Source organism: Pseudophryne corroboree, chromosome 6 (genome assembly GCF_028390025.1).
Source record: "Pseudophryne corroboree isolate aPseCor3 chromosome 6, aPseCor3.hap2, whole genome shotgun sequence".
NCBI lineage: Eukaryota > Metazoa > Chordata > Amphibia > Anura > Myobatrachidae > Pseudophryne > Pseudophryne corroboree.
The window spans coordinates 61,358,644-61,375,495 of NC_086449.1; the positions used below are offsets into that span (position 1 = coordinate 61,358,644).

The 16,852-nt window shown below is 44.9% G+C and overlaps 1 protein-coding gene across 1 annotated transcript in view; it reads right to left on the reverse strand.

Moving 5' to 3' along the window:
* Window positions 1–16,852, reverse strand: part of LOC134936133 (A.superbus venom factor 1-like) — a 168,420-nt gene that overhangs the window by 71,741 nt on the left and 79,827 nt on the right. Inside the window, exons 14-19 of the mRNA XM_063931049.1 lie at window positions 15,907–16,068; window positions 14,258–14,387; window positions 13,903–13,977; window positions 6,545–6,742; window positions 5,394–5,505; window positions 2,924–3,009 (exon numbers count right to left, since the gene is read on the reverse strand). Coding sequence (XP_063787119.1) covers window positions 2,924–3,009; window positions 5,394–5,505; window positions 6,545–6,742; window positions 13,903–13,977; window positions 14,258–14,387; window positions 15,907–16,068 — 763 coding nt within the window. The remainder of the gene's footprint in view (window positions 1–2,923; window positions 3,010–5,393; window positions 5,506–6,544; window positions 6,743–13,902; window positions 13,978–14,257; window positions 14,388–15,906; window positions 16,069–16,852) is intronic.

Here is a 16,852-nt window from a genome sequence, read left to right on the forward strand (position 1 = left end):
TCCTGATCCTAGATCATACACATTCTACATGAGGAAACAACATCGTGATCCTAGATCATACACATCCTACATGAGGAGACAACATTGTGATCCTAGATCATACACATCCTACATGAGGAGACAACATTGTGATCCTAGATCATACACATCCTACATATGGAACCATCATCCTGATCCTAGATCTACATATCCTACATAAGGAAACATCAACTTGATCCTAGATCACACATTTCCTACATGAGGAGACAACATCGTGATTCTAAATCATACACGTCCTGCATGAAAAAACATCACCCTATATCCTAGATCACACACATCCTACATGAGGGAACCCCATCCTGATCCTGCAACAGTCACATCCTACATCCTACAGGTGCACACAAGGTTTAATTTCTACAGCACATGTGAATGCAAGGTTATACAGAACCTTGGGGGGTGAAGTAAATAAACAGAATTTATTATACAGAACAACGTATGCAGGCAGAAAAATCCAGAATACAAATACAGACATAACTGAACAGCGGACAGGCATATGATCAAATTACCAGATTATGTATATGTATATATATATATATATATATATATATATATAATTTAGAGATGTGCACCGGAAATTTTTCGGGTTTTGTGTTTTGGTTTTGGATTCGGTTCCGCGGCCATGTTTTGGATTCAGAGGCGTTTTGGCAAAACCTCCCTGAAAAATTTTTGTCGGATTCGGGTGTGTTTTGGATTTGGGTGTTTTTTTTTTTTTTTTTTTAAACCCTCAAAAACAGCTTAAATCATAGAATTTGGGGGTAATTTTGATCCTATAGTATTATTAACCTCAATAAATACAATTTCCACTCATTTCCAGTCTATTCTGAACACCTCACACCTCACAATACTATTTTTAGTCCTAACATTTGCACAGAGGTCGCTGGATGACTAAGCAAAGCGACCCAAGAGGGCGGCTTAAACACCTGTCCCATCTAGGAGTGGCACTGCAGTGTCAGACAGGATGGCACTTAAAAAAATTGGCCCCAAACAGCACATGATGCAAAGAAAAGAGAAAAAGAGGTGCACTGTGGTCGCTGGACGGCTAAGCTAAGCGACACAAACACCTCAATATCACAGGAATTATTCATTCTAATCAATGGTATTATTGGTCCAAATCGCTGCACTGTAATATTATACATACTGCTCACAAAAATGCTGCACAGATATGGAATGGATACTTGCAGTAACACAGAGCTGCAAGATACAGCAATGGCCTACTGTACACAACTATATACTGTTGGGTCACCAAAATGCTGCACTGTAATACTATATATACTGCTCACAAAAATGCTGCAGAGATATGGAATGGATACTTGCAGTGACACAGAGCTGCAAGATACAGCAATGGCCTACTGTACACAACTATATACTGTTGGGTCACCAAAATGCTGCACTGTAATACTATATACTGCTCACAAAAATGCAGCACAGATATGGAATGGATAATTGCAGTGACACAGAGCTGCAAGATACAGCAATGGCCTACTGTACACAACTATATACTGTTGGGTCACCAAAATGCTGCACTGTAATACTATATATACTGCTCACAAAAATGCTGCACAGATATGGAATGGATACTTGCAGTGACACAGAGCTGCAAGATACAGCAATGGCCTACTGTACACAACTATATACTGTTGGGTCACCAAAATGCTGCACTATAATACTATATATAATATACTGCTCACAAAAATGCTGCACAGATGTGGAATGGATACTTGCAGTGACACAGAGCTGCAAGATACAGCAATGGCCTACTGTACTGTACTACTATAAGTACAATTAATTATATACTGGTGGTCCCCAGTACCCACAATAAAGCACACTGAGCACAGATATTTGCAGCACACTGAGCACAGATATGGAGCGTTTTCAGGCAGAGAACGTAGATATTTTAAGCACACTGAGCACAGATATTTGCAGCACACTGACCACAGATTACGGAGCTTTTCAGGGAGAGAACGCAGCCACGTCCTCTCCGTTCAATCTCCAATGCACGAGTGAAAATGGCGGCGACGCGCGGCTCTTTATATAGAATACGAATCTCGCGAGAATCCGACAGCGGGATGATGATGTTTGGCCTCGTTCGGGTTAACCAAGCAAGGCGGGAAGATCTGAGGCTGCCTCGGAACCGTGTAAAATGGGTGAAGTTCGGGGGGGTTCGGATCTTGAGGAACCGAACCCGCTCATCTCTAATATATATATATATATATATATATATATATACACACACATATATATATATATACACATATATATATATATACATATATACATATATACATATATACATATATATATTTATTAGAGATGAGCGGGTTTGGTTCTCAGAGAACCGAACCCTACTGGACTTCACGTCACGAGCCCGGTTCTAATTCATCGGAGAGTTTTGGATTTGCATAAATTGCCTCTATGGTTTTGGATCCATTTTTTTTTTTTAACTGATAAAAATAGCAAAAATCATGTTATTTATTTTGCAATTCAAACCAAATCCAAAACCCAAAATTTAGATTTAAATTCCGAACCACTGGAAGATTTGAACCGAGACTCGGTTCGGATCTTCTCCTTAGATCTGGGTCGAGTTTTGCTTCGGTTCAGATCCACAAAATTCAGGTGGATTCGGATTTCTGGAGAACCGAACTGCTCATCTCTAGTTTTTATAAATGTAAAAAAAAAAATACATATCCAAAACCAAAACACGTGAGGGCGGTGTTGGCAAAACCAAAACCCAATGATGAATTAGAAACTAAACCAAAACACGTGGGGTTATAGTTTGACCATATCTACAATACAGACGTAAATGCAGAAAGTACCCACAATAATATCATGGATACCGGACAATATTTTCTACAAGTAAATGCAAAATAATTCATGCTGTTAGTACCTTTATTTTCTGACAGACTCACAGCCAGGACCTCCCAGGTGGTGATGGAGTCTTTCAGGAAGACATTAAGAACTTTACTTGAAATGCTAAATGGAAAGAAAAAACAAAAAAACATTTCATGGTTATTGGTTATGGAATCACAGGGGAAGTCATATAAGGGAAATGCAAATAAAAAAGTTGCCTATAAGTTGTGCACATCATCTTCTCTTTTCATAAGTTATTTGTGCCAACTAAGATATCTATTTATTTTATTTATTAACAGTTTCTTATATAGTGCAGCATATTCCGTTGCGCTTTACAACTGGACACAATAATAAGACAAACCTGGGTAATAATAACAAACAGTCATAGAGGTAGGAAGGCCCTGCTCGCAAGCTTACAATCTATGGGGAAATAGGCATCGATACACAAGCATAGTTGTCCACCAGATTGCAAAGACTCTTGGTGGGCTGCATGATATCACTTTACAGCAGTGATGAACCAGGGTCAGGAGGAAGGGAAAGTGAAGGAAGAGAAAATATGTGGAGGATATGTGTGGACTGTACAGTGGGGCTATAGTTGGATAGGAAACATTATGAAGGTTATGTGATTGGGTCAGGAATTTGATAAGCTAGCCTGAAGAGGTGAGTTTTCAGTGAACGCTTGAAGGTTTGGAGACTATGGGCGGGATGTATTAACATATATCGCCTCCCCTCACTGCCAATCGCAGCGATGTCAATCGCATATGTACTAACATATGTGATTAACATTGCGATGCGGTGAGGTGGTGTGCGGGGGTCTCTGTCACCTCCCTGGGGTCTCCACCTGCTCACCTGCCGGGAAGCAGGCAGCAGGCTGTCCTGTGCGCCTCCTCCCTGCAGCCGTAAGGACCTCTGGCTGTGATGCTAGGGGTTGGAGGAGTTTAGCTTCCGGGACCAGGGCTGCCTGGAAGAAAGTATGCCGGGGGTAGGGAGGTCGGTGTCAGCAGCGGGATGCGGCGGCTGGCGATAAGAAGCCCATAGGCTTCTATAGGGTATTACATCCTCAGGGGCGAAAACGCTGCGGTCGGGGGTTAGTACATATGAAAATGCGATAAAACGGGGGTTTTATTGCATTTTCCCTTTAGTACATCCTGCCCTATAGGAGAGGATACCAAACGCAATGCAGGGGGTCTTATATGAGACGATAACTAATGTCCACAGATTATCCCTATATGGTTTATGGTAAATATGTTAAGGCCAGTGTTAGGTTCCTGGTGCTCAGAACAAGGGAGATGTTATGAAGCGAGTCCAGAGCACCAGGACGGAATGCTGGGAAAGGGGAATGGAAAGGGAATAGCCCCTGGCGCCCTATCTCCGTTGTCTCACCCGTGCTGTCAGTACACTCTTGCGAGACTATGGTTGCTTGAGCCCATGGCAGCCGCGTTTGAAGGGCGGATTACGTCTGCCCAACTTCGATGCCCCCTCAGGTCTTAATGAGAGACAAAGAGTGAACCGAGACAGGGTGATAACAAGGGGCCCTCTGACTAAACAACAAGGCCAGGGGCTACTAACAAACCTAAAACCAAAGTATGTGCGGCTTGCCGCCAAAGGAAAAGAACAACAAAGGAAATGCTGACCACACGCCGACAATACTTTTGTGTACCGGCGGTGACAGCATAAGCAGAACCCTCTGCAAAACACCAGTGACAGAAATAATAAGGGAATACAGCGGCCAAGCCGACGGACGCGGCCGTGCCGCTACTCACGGAACCGGTACGAATACTGGCAAACGGACAGGAACTCCCAATGCTGCTGACACAGACTCTCAGAACTGGAGGACAGGCAGAATCCCAAACGACAGACCGGTGGACACCAAGAAGCCAGAAACTTGCACAGGCAAAGGTACTGGACCTCAGGACAGCAACGCCTCACGGCAGGACACGGGATCAGACATAGGAATCGACACAGGGACTGACACAGGAATCGACACAGGAAGCTCAGGAACTAGCAGGAACCAAGCTCAGAACTCAAGCAGACTGAAAACCAAGGAATATCACCAGCATCTGTGAATTGCAAACAGCCAGCATATAACAGAGAGGCCTAATTAATAATCCCATGCAGCTGCCTTGTTGCATGATTCCAAACTGACCAGATGCAATTAGCAGCCAGGTGAGGCTGAACACAAGGGAACAAGCTGCAATTACACAGACTCACCAGCGGCAGCAGACAAGAGTATTCTAAAACAGAGCAACAGGAAATCCTGGCATGCAAGACAACTTTATAAACATAAAATAGGAATGAACCACTACCTGTGGTTCATAACAGCCAGAGAGATCTGATATTTCATGTGTTAACCTCATCATAAATAAGAGAGAGCGTTGTGGTAGCCATTCTCTGGCGAAAACTGCTGTTTACTCACAAGCTTTGGCTGATCACAATATAATAAATAGACCACTAGGACTCTTGGGAATTGACATCTAGAACAGAACATATATAAATGTGTGATCTACCCATTATTGTCAGGTCTCTCTGTCATTTGTTCTATTTTCCAGAACCAAGACTCCGGAAACTCTGATCTGGACTGAAATTCGCTACTGTCCATGTAGTCGATGTCCTCGTCACCTGCAGCACAAAACATGACTCGTCTTAAGTTGAGATTAAACAGTATTTCTGCACACAAAAGCAACAAACCTAAAATAAGTCACTTTATAAAAATATAATAAAATATACAGCCTTGATATGAGCCTTGAAGCTTATGAGAACAGAAAGTCCAGGAAATAAACTTTGATCATGGGGGTACTTTCTTCAAAGTTCTTCCCGAGAACCCTATTGATGGACTTTTTGGAGCCTCAGACATCTGCCAACAAAACTTTCAAAGTCACATATAATGTTTTGAAGAGGACGTGATATGGTCCCGGTCACATACTGTATAAACAATGGATAAAGTCTTTTTTGTGAGCTGCACCAAAGAACCATTCTCTGAATTAACTAGGTGCTATTGATATCACTGAAATACCAAGATACATAAATGGGCAATTTTTAGCTACTGCACATGAGCGAAAATCCCTATAAACTTGCATGGCGCATGAATTCCATGGTGTGGATGCAGAGAATCTCAGTACTGGTTAAGACGTACGGAGTCTGAAATGTATTGGATACAGTATGTATTGCGTATTCCTGGGTGGTGACTGGGAGGTTGCTATACAGACATATGGAGATGGTCCATCTTTTGAGCATGTTATGGGCTGCTGAACTGGTTCCAAAACATGGATGTGACTTGTGGCTGCTCGAAGTGGGTGTCATTCAGATGCATGGTGGTTTACCAGAGGAAGGGCTAATAGGAGCATTACCATAAAGTCGCAGACGCACCTATGGCACAATACACTAATGCATTTGCAGCAGCGGGCAAATCAGAACTAGGCCATAAAGACTGCTAACAAATTGATAGGCGGCTTTTTCATGAATAATGGCGGCTATTCACCGTGAAGGGAACTTGAGCCCTTTAATTGCTGCCCGGTTATGGGAACTGTTGCACATTCCATTCCAGCAACTTATACATTAGTTTCCCTTTCTCTTTTATAACTCCTGCTATGATTTTATGGTCTATGGTTTTATGTCCCACTATGAACGTCCCAGATTCCAACGTGTAGCTACTCCTCACTTCGTGCAAAAGGATCCACTTCTTTGTCTTCATCAACTGCCCTTATCTTCTCAAAATAGCTGCAGCAGTCCAGGAAAGCATCTACACACTCCTTCCCATCTAAGATATGCCGTGCCCGTTTCTCACAGCTATGACCCATGGGGTTCACCACCATGCCATCGTTGCAGCATCTCCTTGCCGCATCTTTATACTTGGAAGCTGAAAAATATAAAGTTGCAATGAGAATCATGCACAATACCTAGCAGCGTACACACTTTGGGGCATATTCATCAAATATGACCCTGATGACTCCATTATTTACGTATCCAATGCACTGCGAGTTGCAGAGTCAGATACCAAATTACCGGAGCAATTCAATATTGTTACAGGGGAGGCGCAGCTGCTCTGAGAAGTGAACAGTGAAATCTTGCACTGCCAGGACGTGACGCAGCAGAGTTATTGCATGTGCGCGAGACCGGAAATCCGCTATAACAATGAGGAGTAATTCAAGAATGGATGGTCATGAATTATTAGGAAGACATCAGTGCCCTGGATAACATAGTAGCAGGTGACGGGGCCATAACTGATACCCCTTTTCCACCTGTAGCACGGGTCGCAGCCGGGAGCCTGACATGGCCGCGAACCGAGCCCCCTTTCCCACAGCGCTCATCAACCCAGCATATTGCCGGGTTGGTGACGCTGCTGCTGACGTGGCAGGGGCGGCGCTGGGAGATCACATGATCTCCCAGCGCCGCCCTTCCATTCACTGTGAATGGGAGCCGTGTCGCCTCGAGGCGGCTTCCGTTCACACTACACAGCTTACTAGGTTGAACACGTGTTCAACACAGCAAGCTACACGGGTAGGATTCCAGGATTACTTGATCGCCCCCCGCCCATTTACCCGTGTTTTTAAAGGTAGTGGAAAAGGGGTGTAGGTGTGTGCAGAGGGGTCACCGCACATAGCACTGCAGGGTAGGGGGCTCTGTTGGTGGCACTTGTCAATTATCTGTTTTAATCAGCGACGGACTGGGACTCTATTTCGGCCCGGGCATTCGTGAGTGCGCGCGCGTTCGTCATGGGGAGGAAGTGGGGGGTCGTCACAATGTACGGGGGCGTGCCGCGAGTCATGGGGGCGTGGACTCATGGCATTCCCCCGTTACCATGGCAATGCTGGCTGGGGGCGGGGGCATGCAGCGAGTTCCGGAGATGTGGACTCGCGGCACGCCCCCATTTCCATGGAGACTGGTGGGGGTGGCTGAAGCAGAGAGCCAGAGGCTGTCTTGCCAGGTCACTAAGGGACCGGATCAGCCCACCTGCCCATCGGCCATTCTGGGATGTGCCAGAAGTGCCATATGGCCAGTCCAGTCCTGGTTTTAATTAATTTCACTTGTAACTTCCCCCCTTTTTTAAGCCCAGCATCTCCTGACCGCCCCTGTCTACTACCCCCACCCCTTCCATCGCCAATACATACACAACATCAATGAACTAAAACTGATACAGTAGCTCTTTGTTATTCAGTCACACTGTCCTTTATTACATTTCAAGATGCTGACATACCCGGTATTCTAACCCATTGAGCTATCTGCCCTTACATAGAAAGCTAGAGGGTTGTAAGCTAGAGAATTCTAACTGTTTGAAGCTTGAAGCTTACCTTGTACTTTGTGAAATAATGATCAGCATTGCGGCTGAGCAGATCTATGTAGTGTGTAAGAGATTGGATGTGTGGCTGCACTCTACATAGATCTGCTCAATTACAATGCTGATTTTATTTTTTTAACAAAGTACCAGTTGCTTCATATAGTTAGAAATCTCATAGTTTTTATGCAGGATCAAATATCTCAGTAAGTAGGGTGTTTGACAGGAATGTGACAGGTTATAGGTGTGAATCCTGGGTATGGCAGTATAAGTGTTATTTAATGAAGGGTATTACAGCTGAATAATAGCGACTCTCAAGTTAAGTGCAGAGATGTGGTATAAAAAGGATTTGTGTCCAAAATCATTTTCTTGCAGTGTTCTATAAATGTGTGTGTATAATATATATATATATATATATATATAGCAAAGAAAAAGGCGGCACTCGAAGTCAGCAAAAACATGGTTTGTATTAAACAAAAGAGCGTTTGTTTAATACAAACCATGTTTTTGCTGACTTCGAGTGCCGCCTTTTTCTTTGCTGTTATTCTGTGGTAGCCCTCCTGATGGAAGGCACAGGAGCAAGTATTTCAAGTTTCAGCTAATCTAGTGGAGTGCCGGAGTTGCTGCAGTACTATATATATATATATATATATATATATATATATGTGCAATGGAAGGCGGCACTCGGAGACTGTTATCAGGTGAAAAAAATGTGGGGACGAGGAGTGCCGGATCTCATTGCACAGTGTATGTATATATATATATATATATATAGTACAGCAAATCCTAGCATGCAGCGGAACTCAGGGACAGACTAATGGATATTCAAAGCAAGCGGTGTTTAATCCATTCTAGTGCAAAAAAAAGACCATCCAACGTTTCGGGGTGCTAACACCCCTTTGTCAGGGTGAACCAGTAAGAAGGACTTCTTACTGGTTCACCTTGACAAAGGGGTGTTAGCACCCCGAAACGTTGGATGGTCTTTTTTTTGCACTAGAATGGATTAAACACCGCTTGCTTTGAATATCCATTAATCTGTCCCTGAGTGCCGCTGCATGCTAGGATTTGCTGTATGTACAACAGTTTCCAGAAGGCACCGGGGCTCCATTTACAGGGAAGGGTGAGTGCCTATCCGATGTCGTATATATATATATATATATATATATATATATATGGGGAGGGGGGGCATCATAGCTTGGGCTTTCTATGGGATCAATGTTGTCATGCCCCATCCCCACGAGGCATGTGCCTTATGTCCCTATTGGAATAATGGGGGGAGGGGTGCTAATTATCGTTCTGGCAAAGTGTCATTTACGTTCCTATTCGGCAAGCATCGGAGTTTTGGTAATTACATATTTATTACTGTGGTCCACTACCACTCACAGTCCCTGGCCATCACATTTCTCACTATGATGATATAATGCTATCTTAGTGACACGGATAAAAGCAGTTTATAAAGAGGTGGATCTCTATTGTTAACAGTATAGTAGAATACAAGCTACTATAGCATTTCTGAATCCTTCCCAGGGGTGTATTAATGCCTGAGGGTGCCTGTACCCTGCCCCTCCACATGCTGATGGTAAGTCAGTCCCCCCCCCCCCCATACGTGGTGTAATTTTCCCATTATTATTCGGGAAAATGGCACATGCACACAAGATATCAAAGGCTCAGGCACTGTGCCTGAATCTTCACTTTAACTGCATGGTGCCATCATTCCGAAGAGGTCACCGGGAAAGTGGGTGGCATGGGATTGGGACCCACTTGGCAGGTAGATATACTCAGGGCGCAATGGCGTCACTATCATGTGGTGTGCCAGACTGCGTCATGTGGCCTCATGGGAAGAGGGAATGCTGGGCTGTCCCCGAAGATTCTTCTTGCATTGCTGAACTCCCTCTCATTGACAGGAGCCAATCGCTGCATGATGATGTCATAGTGCAGCACCCAGGTCCCGGTCACTGAGGATATGCCAGCATTTTGGTGTCACCCCCTGGAAGAGTAGCAACACCCACACCTCCCCTTTATGACAACCTTATCAGGGTGCAACCATTGTAAATACAGTACATCTATTATCCTGCCAAGGCCATCAATATTGGGAACAAGCACTTTGGAGCATGGCTGTTTTGGGGAGGCATAACTATACCTTAAAAGATGTGAAAATATGCTGCACTGGGGGGTGTCAGATCCATGGTGAAGGGGGTGTTCAGTGTGATCGCTCCTCCCTTCTTTACAAAGAAGTTAGTGTTTATAATATCTGTCCCCATTCTTTTATTGTAAAATAATGAGTGTAGTCATTCCAATCCTTTTCTTAGAATGTATTCCAGATAAGAACTGGGATCCTCCCAAATGGAAATTGTTATGACACTGACCTCCAAGGAGTGCCCTATGTTCACTTAAAGATTTCGTTATATACCAGGACCACGATATGTTCTTGACCATGCCCAGGGTACCACATAGAACATATAATTGAAATCAAACTGACCCTAGTATAGGTCCCTATGTTCACATAATGGTTTCTTTAGACTGGGGTTCGTAGATCTACTGGTTTCAATATCCACTTTAATGTAGGGCCACGAACACTTCTCAAGTATCCTGGCCAAACAGAGAGGGGCCTGCAGTTATAGCTCCACCCACTGGCGTAACTACTGCCCCCGCAGTCCTCGCGGTGGCTTGGGGGTGAGGGGCTGCGGGGGTGCCGCCACTGATTTAGAGCAGATTGACATGCGGACGAGCGTCCGCATGTCAATCTGTTGTCACTAACCCTCCCTGCTGTGTTGGAGGGACACGGAGGGCACAGCGCGCGCCTCTCCCATGTCCCTCCTGCGTCTCCGGCGGGTCTAATAAAGGAAGTGCCGTTCGTGGGCTCTGATTGGCTCATGAACCGGCACTTCCTTTATTAGACCCGCCGGAGACGCAGGAGGGACACGGGAGAGGCACACGCTGTGCCCTCTGTGTCCCTCCAACACAGCAGCGGGGGGGGGGGGGGGGGGCACTGAGGGAGCATATGTGGCACTGAGGGGGGTGTATGTGTACCTGGCACATATGGGGGGGGGCTATATTTGGCACTGTGGGGGAATATCTGGCACTGGGGGCATATGTGGCACTGGGGGGGGTATATTTGGCACTGTGGGGGAATATCTGGCACTGGGGGCATATGTGGCACTGGGGGGGGGTATATTTGGCACTGTGGGGGAATATCTGGCACTGGGGGCATATGTGGCACTGGGGGAGGGTATATGTGTACCTGACACATGGGGTGGGCTATATTTGGCACTGGGGGCATTTGAGTACCTGGCACCGTGGGGGAATATCTGGCACTAGGGCCATATGTGGCACTGGGAGCACAGCCTTAGCAACAAGCACTACCCCCTAGCAACGAGCATGACACCCAGTGCATGAAACTCCTGGCAACGAGCATGACACCCAGTGCATGAAACACCTGGCAACGAGCATGACACCCTGAGCATGAAAACCCCTGGCACCGTGCATGGAACCAAGAGCATGAAACCCCTGGCAACGAGTAGGTAATTTAAAAGTAATTAGAAGCCTTACTGTAGGACTTAATGTGTAATGGGCATTGCGGTGTGTGGCATAATGTATCACGGACATTGCAGTGTGTGTCATAATGTGTCACAAGCATTATGGTGTGTGGTATACTATATCACGGGCATTGTGGTATGTGGTATAATGTCTCAGGGGCATTGCAGTGTGGCATACGGTATAATGGGCATTGCGGTATGTGTCACAGGCATTACGGTGTGTGGTATACTATATCACGGGCATTGTGATATGTGATATAATGTCTCAGGGTCATTGCAGTGTGTGGCATAATGTATCACGGACATTGCGGTGTGTGTCATAATGTGTCAGGCATTACGGTGTGTTGTATACTATATCACGGGCATTGTGGTATGTGGTATAATGTCTCAGGGTCATTGCAGTGTGGCATAATGTATAACGGGCATTGCGGTGTGTGGCATAGGGTATAACGGGCATTGCGGTATGTGTCAGGCATTACTGTGTGTTGTATACTATATCACGGGCATTGTGGTATGTGGTATAATGTCTCAGGGTCATTGCGGTGTGTGTCATAATGTGTCACAGACATTGTATGTGCTATAATGTATCAGGGGCATTGCAGTGTGTAGCATAATGTATAACGGGCATTGCGATTCCTGTCATAATGTGTCACAGGCATTATGGTGTGTGGCATAATGTGTCACGGGCATTACGGTGTGTGGCATAATGTGTCGGGGGCATTACAGTGTGTGCATATTGTGTCATGTGCATTATTGTGTGTGGAATAATGTCTAAGGGCCATTGCAGTATGTGGCATAATGTATACTGGGCGTTACTATAAGGAGGAAGAATGACAAATAATGTAAGGGGCATGAATCAGGATTATTTTTCTTTTCTGTGGTGGCTAACGTCTGGGCGTGCAGGTTGCAAAACTGGGGTATAAGGAAGTCTTTTCCTGAAATGCCACGCCCCTTTATGTGAAGCCACGCCCAATCCAATGAAGCCACACCCCTTTTTGTGGCGCGTCCGCCTACGGCGCACGCATTTTTATCCCTTTGATGGTGCCAATTATGGGGGATGGGGGGGGGGGGGAAGAATTTTTTGGCTTGGGGGAGAAAAATTTCTAGTTACGCCACTGGCTCCACCACTGACACGTTTCAGATATAGATCCTTTTTCCAAGTGTCAGATATTGAAACCAGTAGATCGACGAACCCCAGTCTAAAGAAACCGTTATGTGAACATAGAGACCTATACTAAGGTCAGTTTGATTTAAATTATATGTTCTGTGTGGTACCCTGGGCATGGTCAAGAACCTATTGTGGTCTTGGTATATAAAGAAACCTTTGAGTGAACATAGGGCACTCCTTGGAGGTCAGTGTCATAACAATTTCCGTTTGGGAAGATCCCAGTTCTTATCCGGAATACATTCTAAGCAAAGGATTGGAATGACTACACTCATTATTTTACAATAAAAGAGTGGGGACAGCTGTTATAAACACTAACTTCTTTGTAAACAAGATTACCTGTTATAAACTGCGCCTGTGTTCTATTTCTTTATTATTTGTTTGCATTGGTTAGAGAGAAGTGTGGCTCTGAATTAGAACTGGGCAGTGGTTTCTTTTGGGCGCAAGTAAATAACCATTGTTTGTTTTCCTGCTCTGATTATGAGTTACACACAATCACAGGGGTGAGGCTGCATTCTCTACCTGCCTCCCAACATGCAGCCAGACAGTGACTAGCTGGCAGCATGCTGATTGGTAGATGGCTGGAGCTATCCACAAGTCAAAGTGCTGACATCCATTCACTGTTCGGAAGCCATGGGACTTCAATAGGGGTCATTTATGATTATTATTTTTTCATTCATTCCCGTGACTGGATGAATAGAGGCCCCAGTACATTGCTTTGTCCTAGGTCTGCAATGCTATTAAGATGGCCCTTAGCCCAGGCCCCCACCTGGACCCCTATATAGTGACTGATAGTGGTGCTGTGCTTTGAACGGAAGGTGTTTTATTTTGAATTGTCAGACAACGCAAAGCATTCAGATCATTACAAATGTAATGTAAATGTCCAACAAGTGCAAATCTATGAACGTCCATACTGTTATTGAAGGTAAAGGAATAGAGCCAAGCCTCAACCTGTCTTCTGTAAGTACAAGGGAAGCAAAATACAAGCTAAAAAGCACAAAGACAAATGAAGAAACATGACGGCCCGCTGCCCACTGTCTCACCATATGTTGCTTTCTGCTCAATCAGCTGCACTGAGGAGCGACGCTTCCGGGCCGCACGCACTGCGCATTGTGCATCTGAAACAAAACAAATCCACAAACTTAGAAATGGGATAAAATGAGCCGGGTTCAGCACAGACAGAGGAAGCCAAGAGCGGTGGCAATATGACAATCTCTACCTTCTGGTTTAAAATGAATATAGCATTTAAAGTTGCCTTTTTATTAACGAACGATGTGTCAAACTTCAGCCAATCAAATGTCAGGCTCATCATGGTGAATGCAGTCTATTTTCACATATTGATATATATGACAGTAAGACATCTCTTACTACTGAGCAGTAATGGAGCCCATTGGTCACCTGATCTGTCCTGGGTCGTTAGCTGTATACTTGATTGCAAGGCCAGTCCGGCATCATAAAACACCGCCATGTTATTGGCACCACTTCCGGGTGTACAGCCAATGTCGGATTTCTCCACCAAGTTCCACACCTAGGCAGGCATAGATATGTTACTTCAATGCTGCAAGCCTGGGCCTGGCATTACCATATTCATCAGACAGTGACCTAATCTGACACTACTTATATTTAAAGAACACACTGATCTTATCCAGTAACTTTCTAATGTAGGAAATACTATGATCTAGTATAGCTGGAAATCCCACAGGTGTCAGATTATAGATAATAAACTAGTGTTCAGGCTGTGATTGTGACATAACAATGATACCGCGGATGGTGGTTGTACTTGTGTAGGAGATGCTGAGGGGGAGACAGAATAACTTATTTGCCAAGAATGCTGCAGGAAAGTATTGGGCTTAGAATATGCACTAAGGACCCATCACCGCTGATTGGTTGTCACTGATTGGGAAAGGAGTGCTGGGTAGTGTTTCAGGCTGTAATGATATGCTTCATATGACATTATGTTATTATGGTGCCAAAGAGGAACCAGGCAGTGGCTTAGCTATAATGAGGAGCCCACACCGCACACCGTGCATCCATTTTTTCAATACTTATAATAGTGTACCTCACCCTAGTCTCGTGGCAGTGACATTGACTCTGAGCACTAGGTGGTGCAGAGGTCTCTGAGGAAATGGCACAGAGGACATTTTCTGGCATTTTGCAATTGCAAAGTAGGGAATATCGCTGGGAAAATGGCCGCCATGCCATTTTCCCGGAGACCTGCATACCAACTTCTGTTCAGAGACACTGTCACTGCCGCTGCCTCTGCCTGCTAGAGAGCAAAGGGGCCCAGATGGAAACTGCGCACGGGTCCCTTACTCTTATGCCCCTGGAACCAGGTATTACTGGGTCTTGCTTTGAGTAGGAATGGCGGAGTAGCTGAGAGATGACTGACACAGGGAAGGAGCAGTTCTTGTGCTACTATTAGGCAAATCTGGTCAGTTAGCTAGGGAGCCAGCGGTAAGTAGGCACCTAAAGCATTGAATGAAGGACACACTCATCTTAATGACATCACGGCCCCACCACATGAAGCTCCTGCTGGCTTCTGCCCCTCAGTGTCAGTGGTACACTGGGAGTTTGGCACCTGGATATTATGTCACAGCTAAGCACCATACTTCAAGTCTGACAAGCAAAGGATGAGGCCTCCCCACCTCTTATGGTAAGAAACATTGGGGGTGGGGTACAAAGCAGGAAGGGGAAAGGACTGCTGCCTAGGTCACCCCGAGCTTGCACCAGCCATGCAGAGATGCAGAGTTAATGCTAATTGGTGGGTAAACTAAGTCAGTTGGAGCTGATGTACAGTATGTCAGTCGTATAATTCACTCTACAGATATGTATGCTGGTTCTAGCGCCACTGCTCTTCAGCAGAGCCTCATCCTCATTCTTAGGGTGGAATTCAAATGTTTAAAAAGTCGGTTGGGTGTCTGTTTTTTCCTGTCTATTAGATAGGGGAAAAAAAGACTCCCAACTGACTTTTCAAACATTTGAATCTCCCCCTTAGAAGCATGAGTGTAGGTGATGGTGAGTGTCCTCTTTCTCAGTGGTCTCCTCACCTTGCTCTGGGAGATCTTAAACTTGCTATTCAGCACAAAGACACCTTTATCTACGGCCACCAGTCCCACACTGGACTTGTGATCTGCTCTCAGCTTCAGCTTCAAGGACGTCGAAGGACTCTGTATGCCGTTATCTCGGTCCGTGTTACCGCTCACTTCCAACTGTGCAATAATATAATGACAGTGTTTTAGAAACCGAGCTGGATGCACTGCAGTTGTACACACAGTATATACAGTAACCTTCTCCTGTATATAAGACTATTAGATGACAATGGACTTGTTAATATACAGTACATGTCTTGGGTGATAGAAGATGGAACAATCTCCCTATACAGTAACTTTTACTGTATATCAAATACATTTAATTAAAAGAACTAATGTTAGTTAAAAAAATAAACATAGTTAGGCCTCGGACAATCTGCTCAGATCGTATTGATCCTCTGTGACATAGGCACTGCCAGCCTCACTTAGAGTTATTAGGAGTTTCAGCTACGTTGTGCAAATGTGCACCTTGGCAAACCCCAATGGGCCACATGAAGGGGCAAATTTAAAACATATGAGCAGATAAAGAGTTGACCCCTTACGCCAAAACACAGTTTGCTTGAGTGTGAATGCTTTGCTGTTATGTGTAACTAGAGGTCTGATCGATACTACAGTTCACAGTCACATGACCGCCGGCATCCCGATCAAAGCTTCTACATGAGAAAAGAATACTTTGACTCTCCTTAGAGGAAGATAGCGGCCTATAAGGGTCTCTCCCAAACGTGAATCTATTCAAAAGGCATACTTGAACCTAGGACTTCTGTGTTCATGGTCTAAGACTCTAAACACTGTACTATCTATCTGACATTCAAAAGTATACTTGAACCTTAGACCTCCACATACTGGGGATGACCAACGACCATCGATGGTTCAAAATCATCAATGGTCTATGACCAATGTTAAC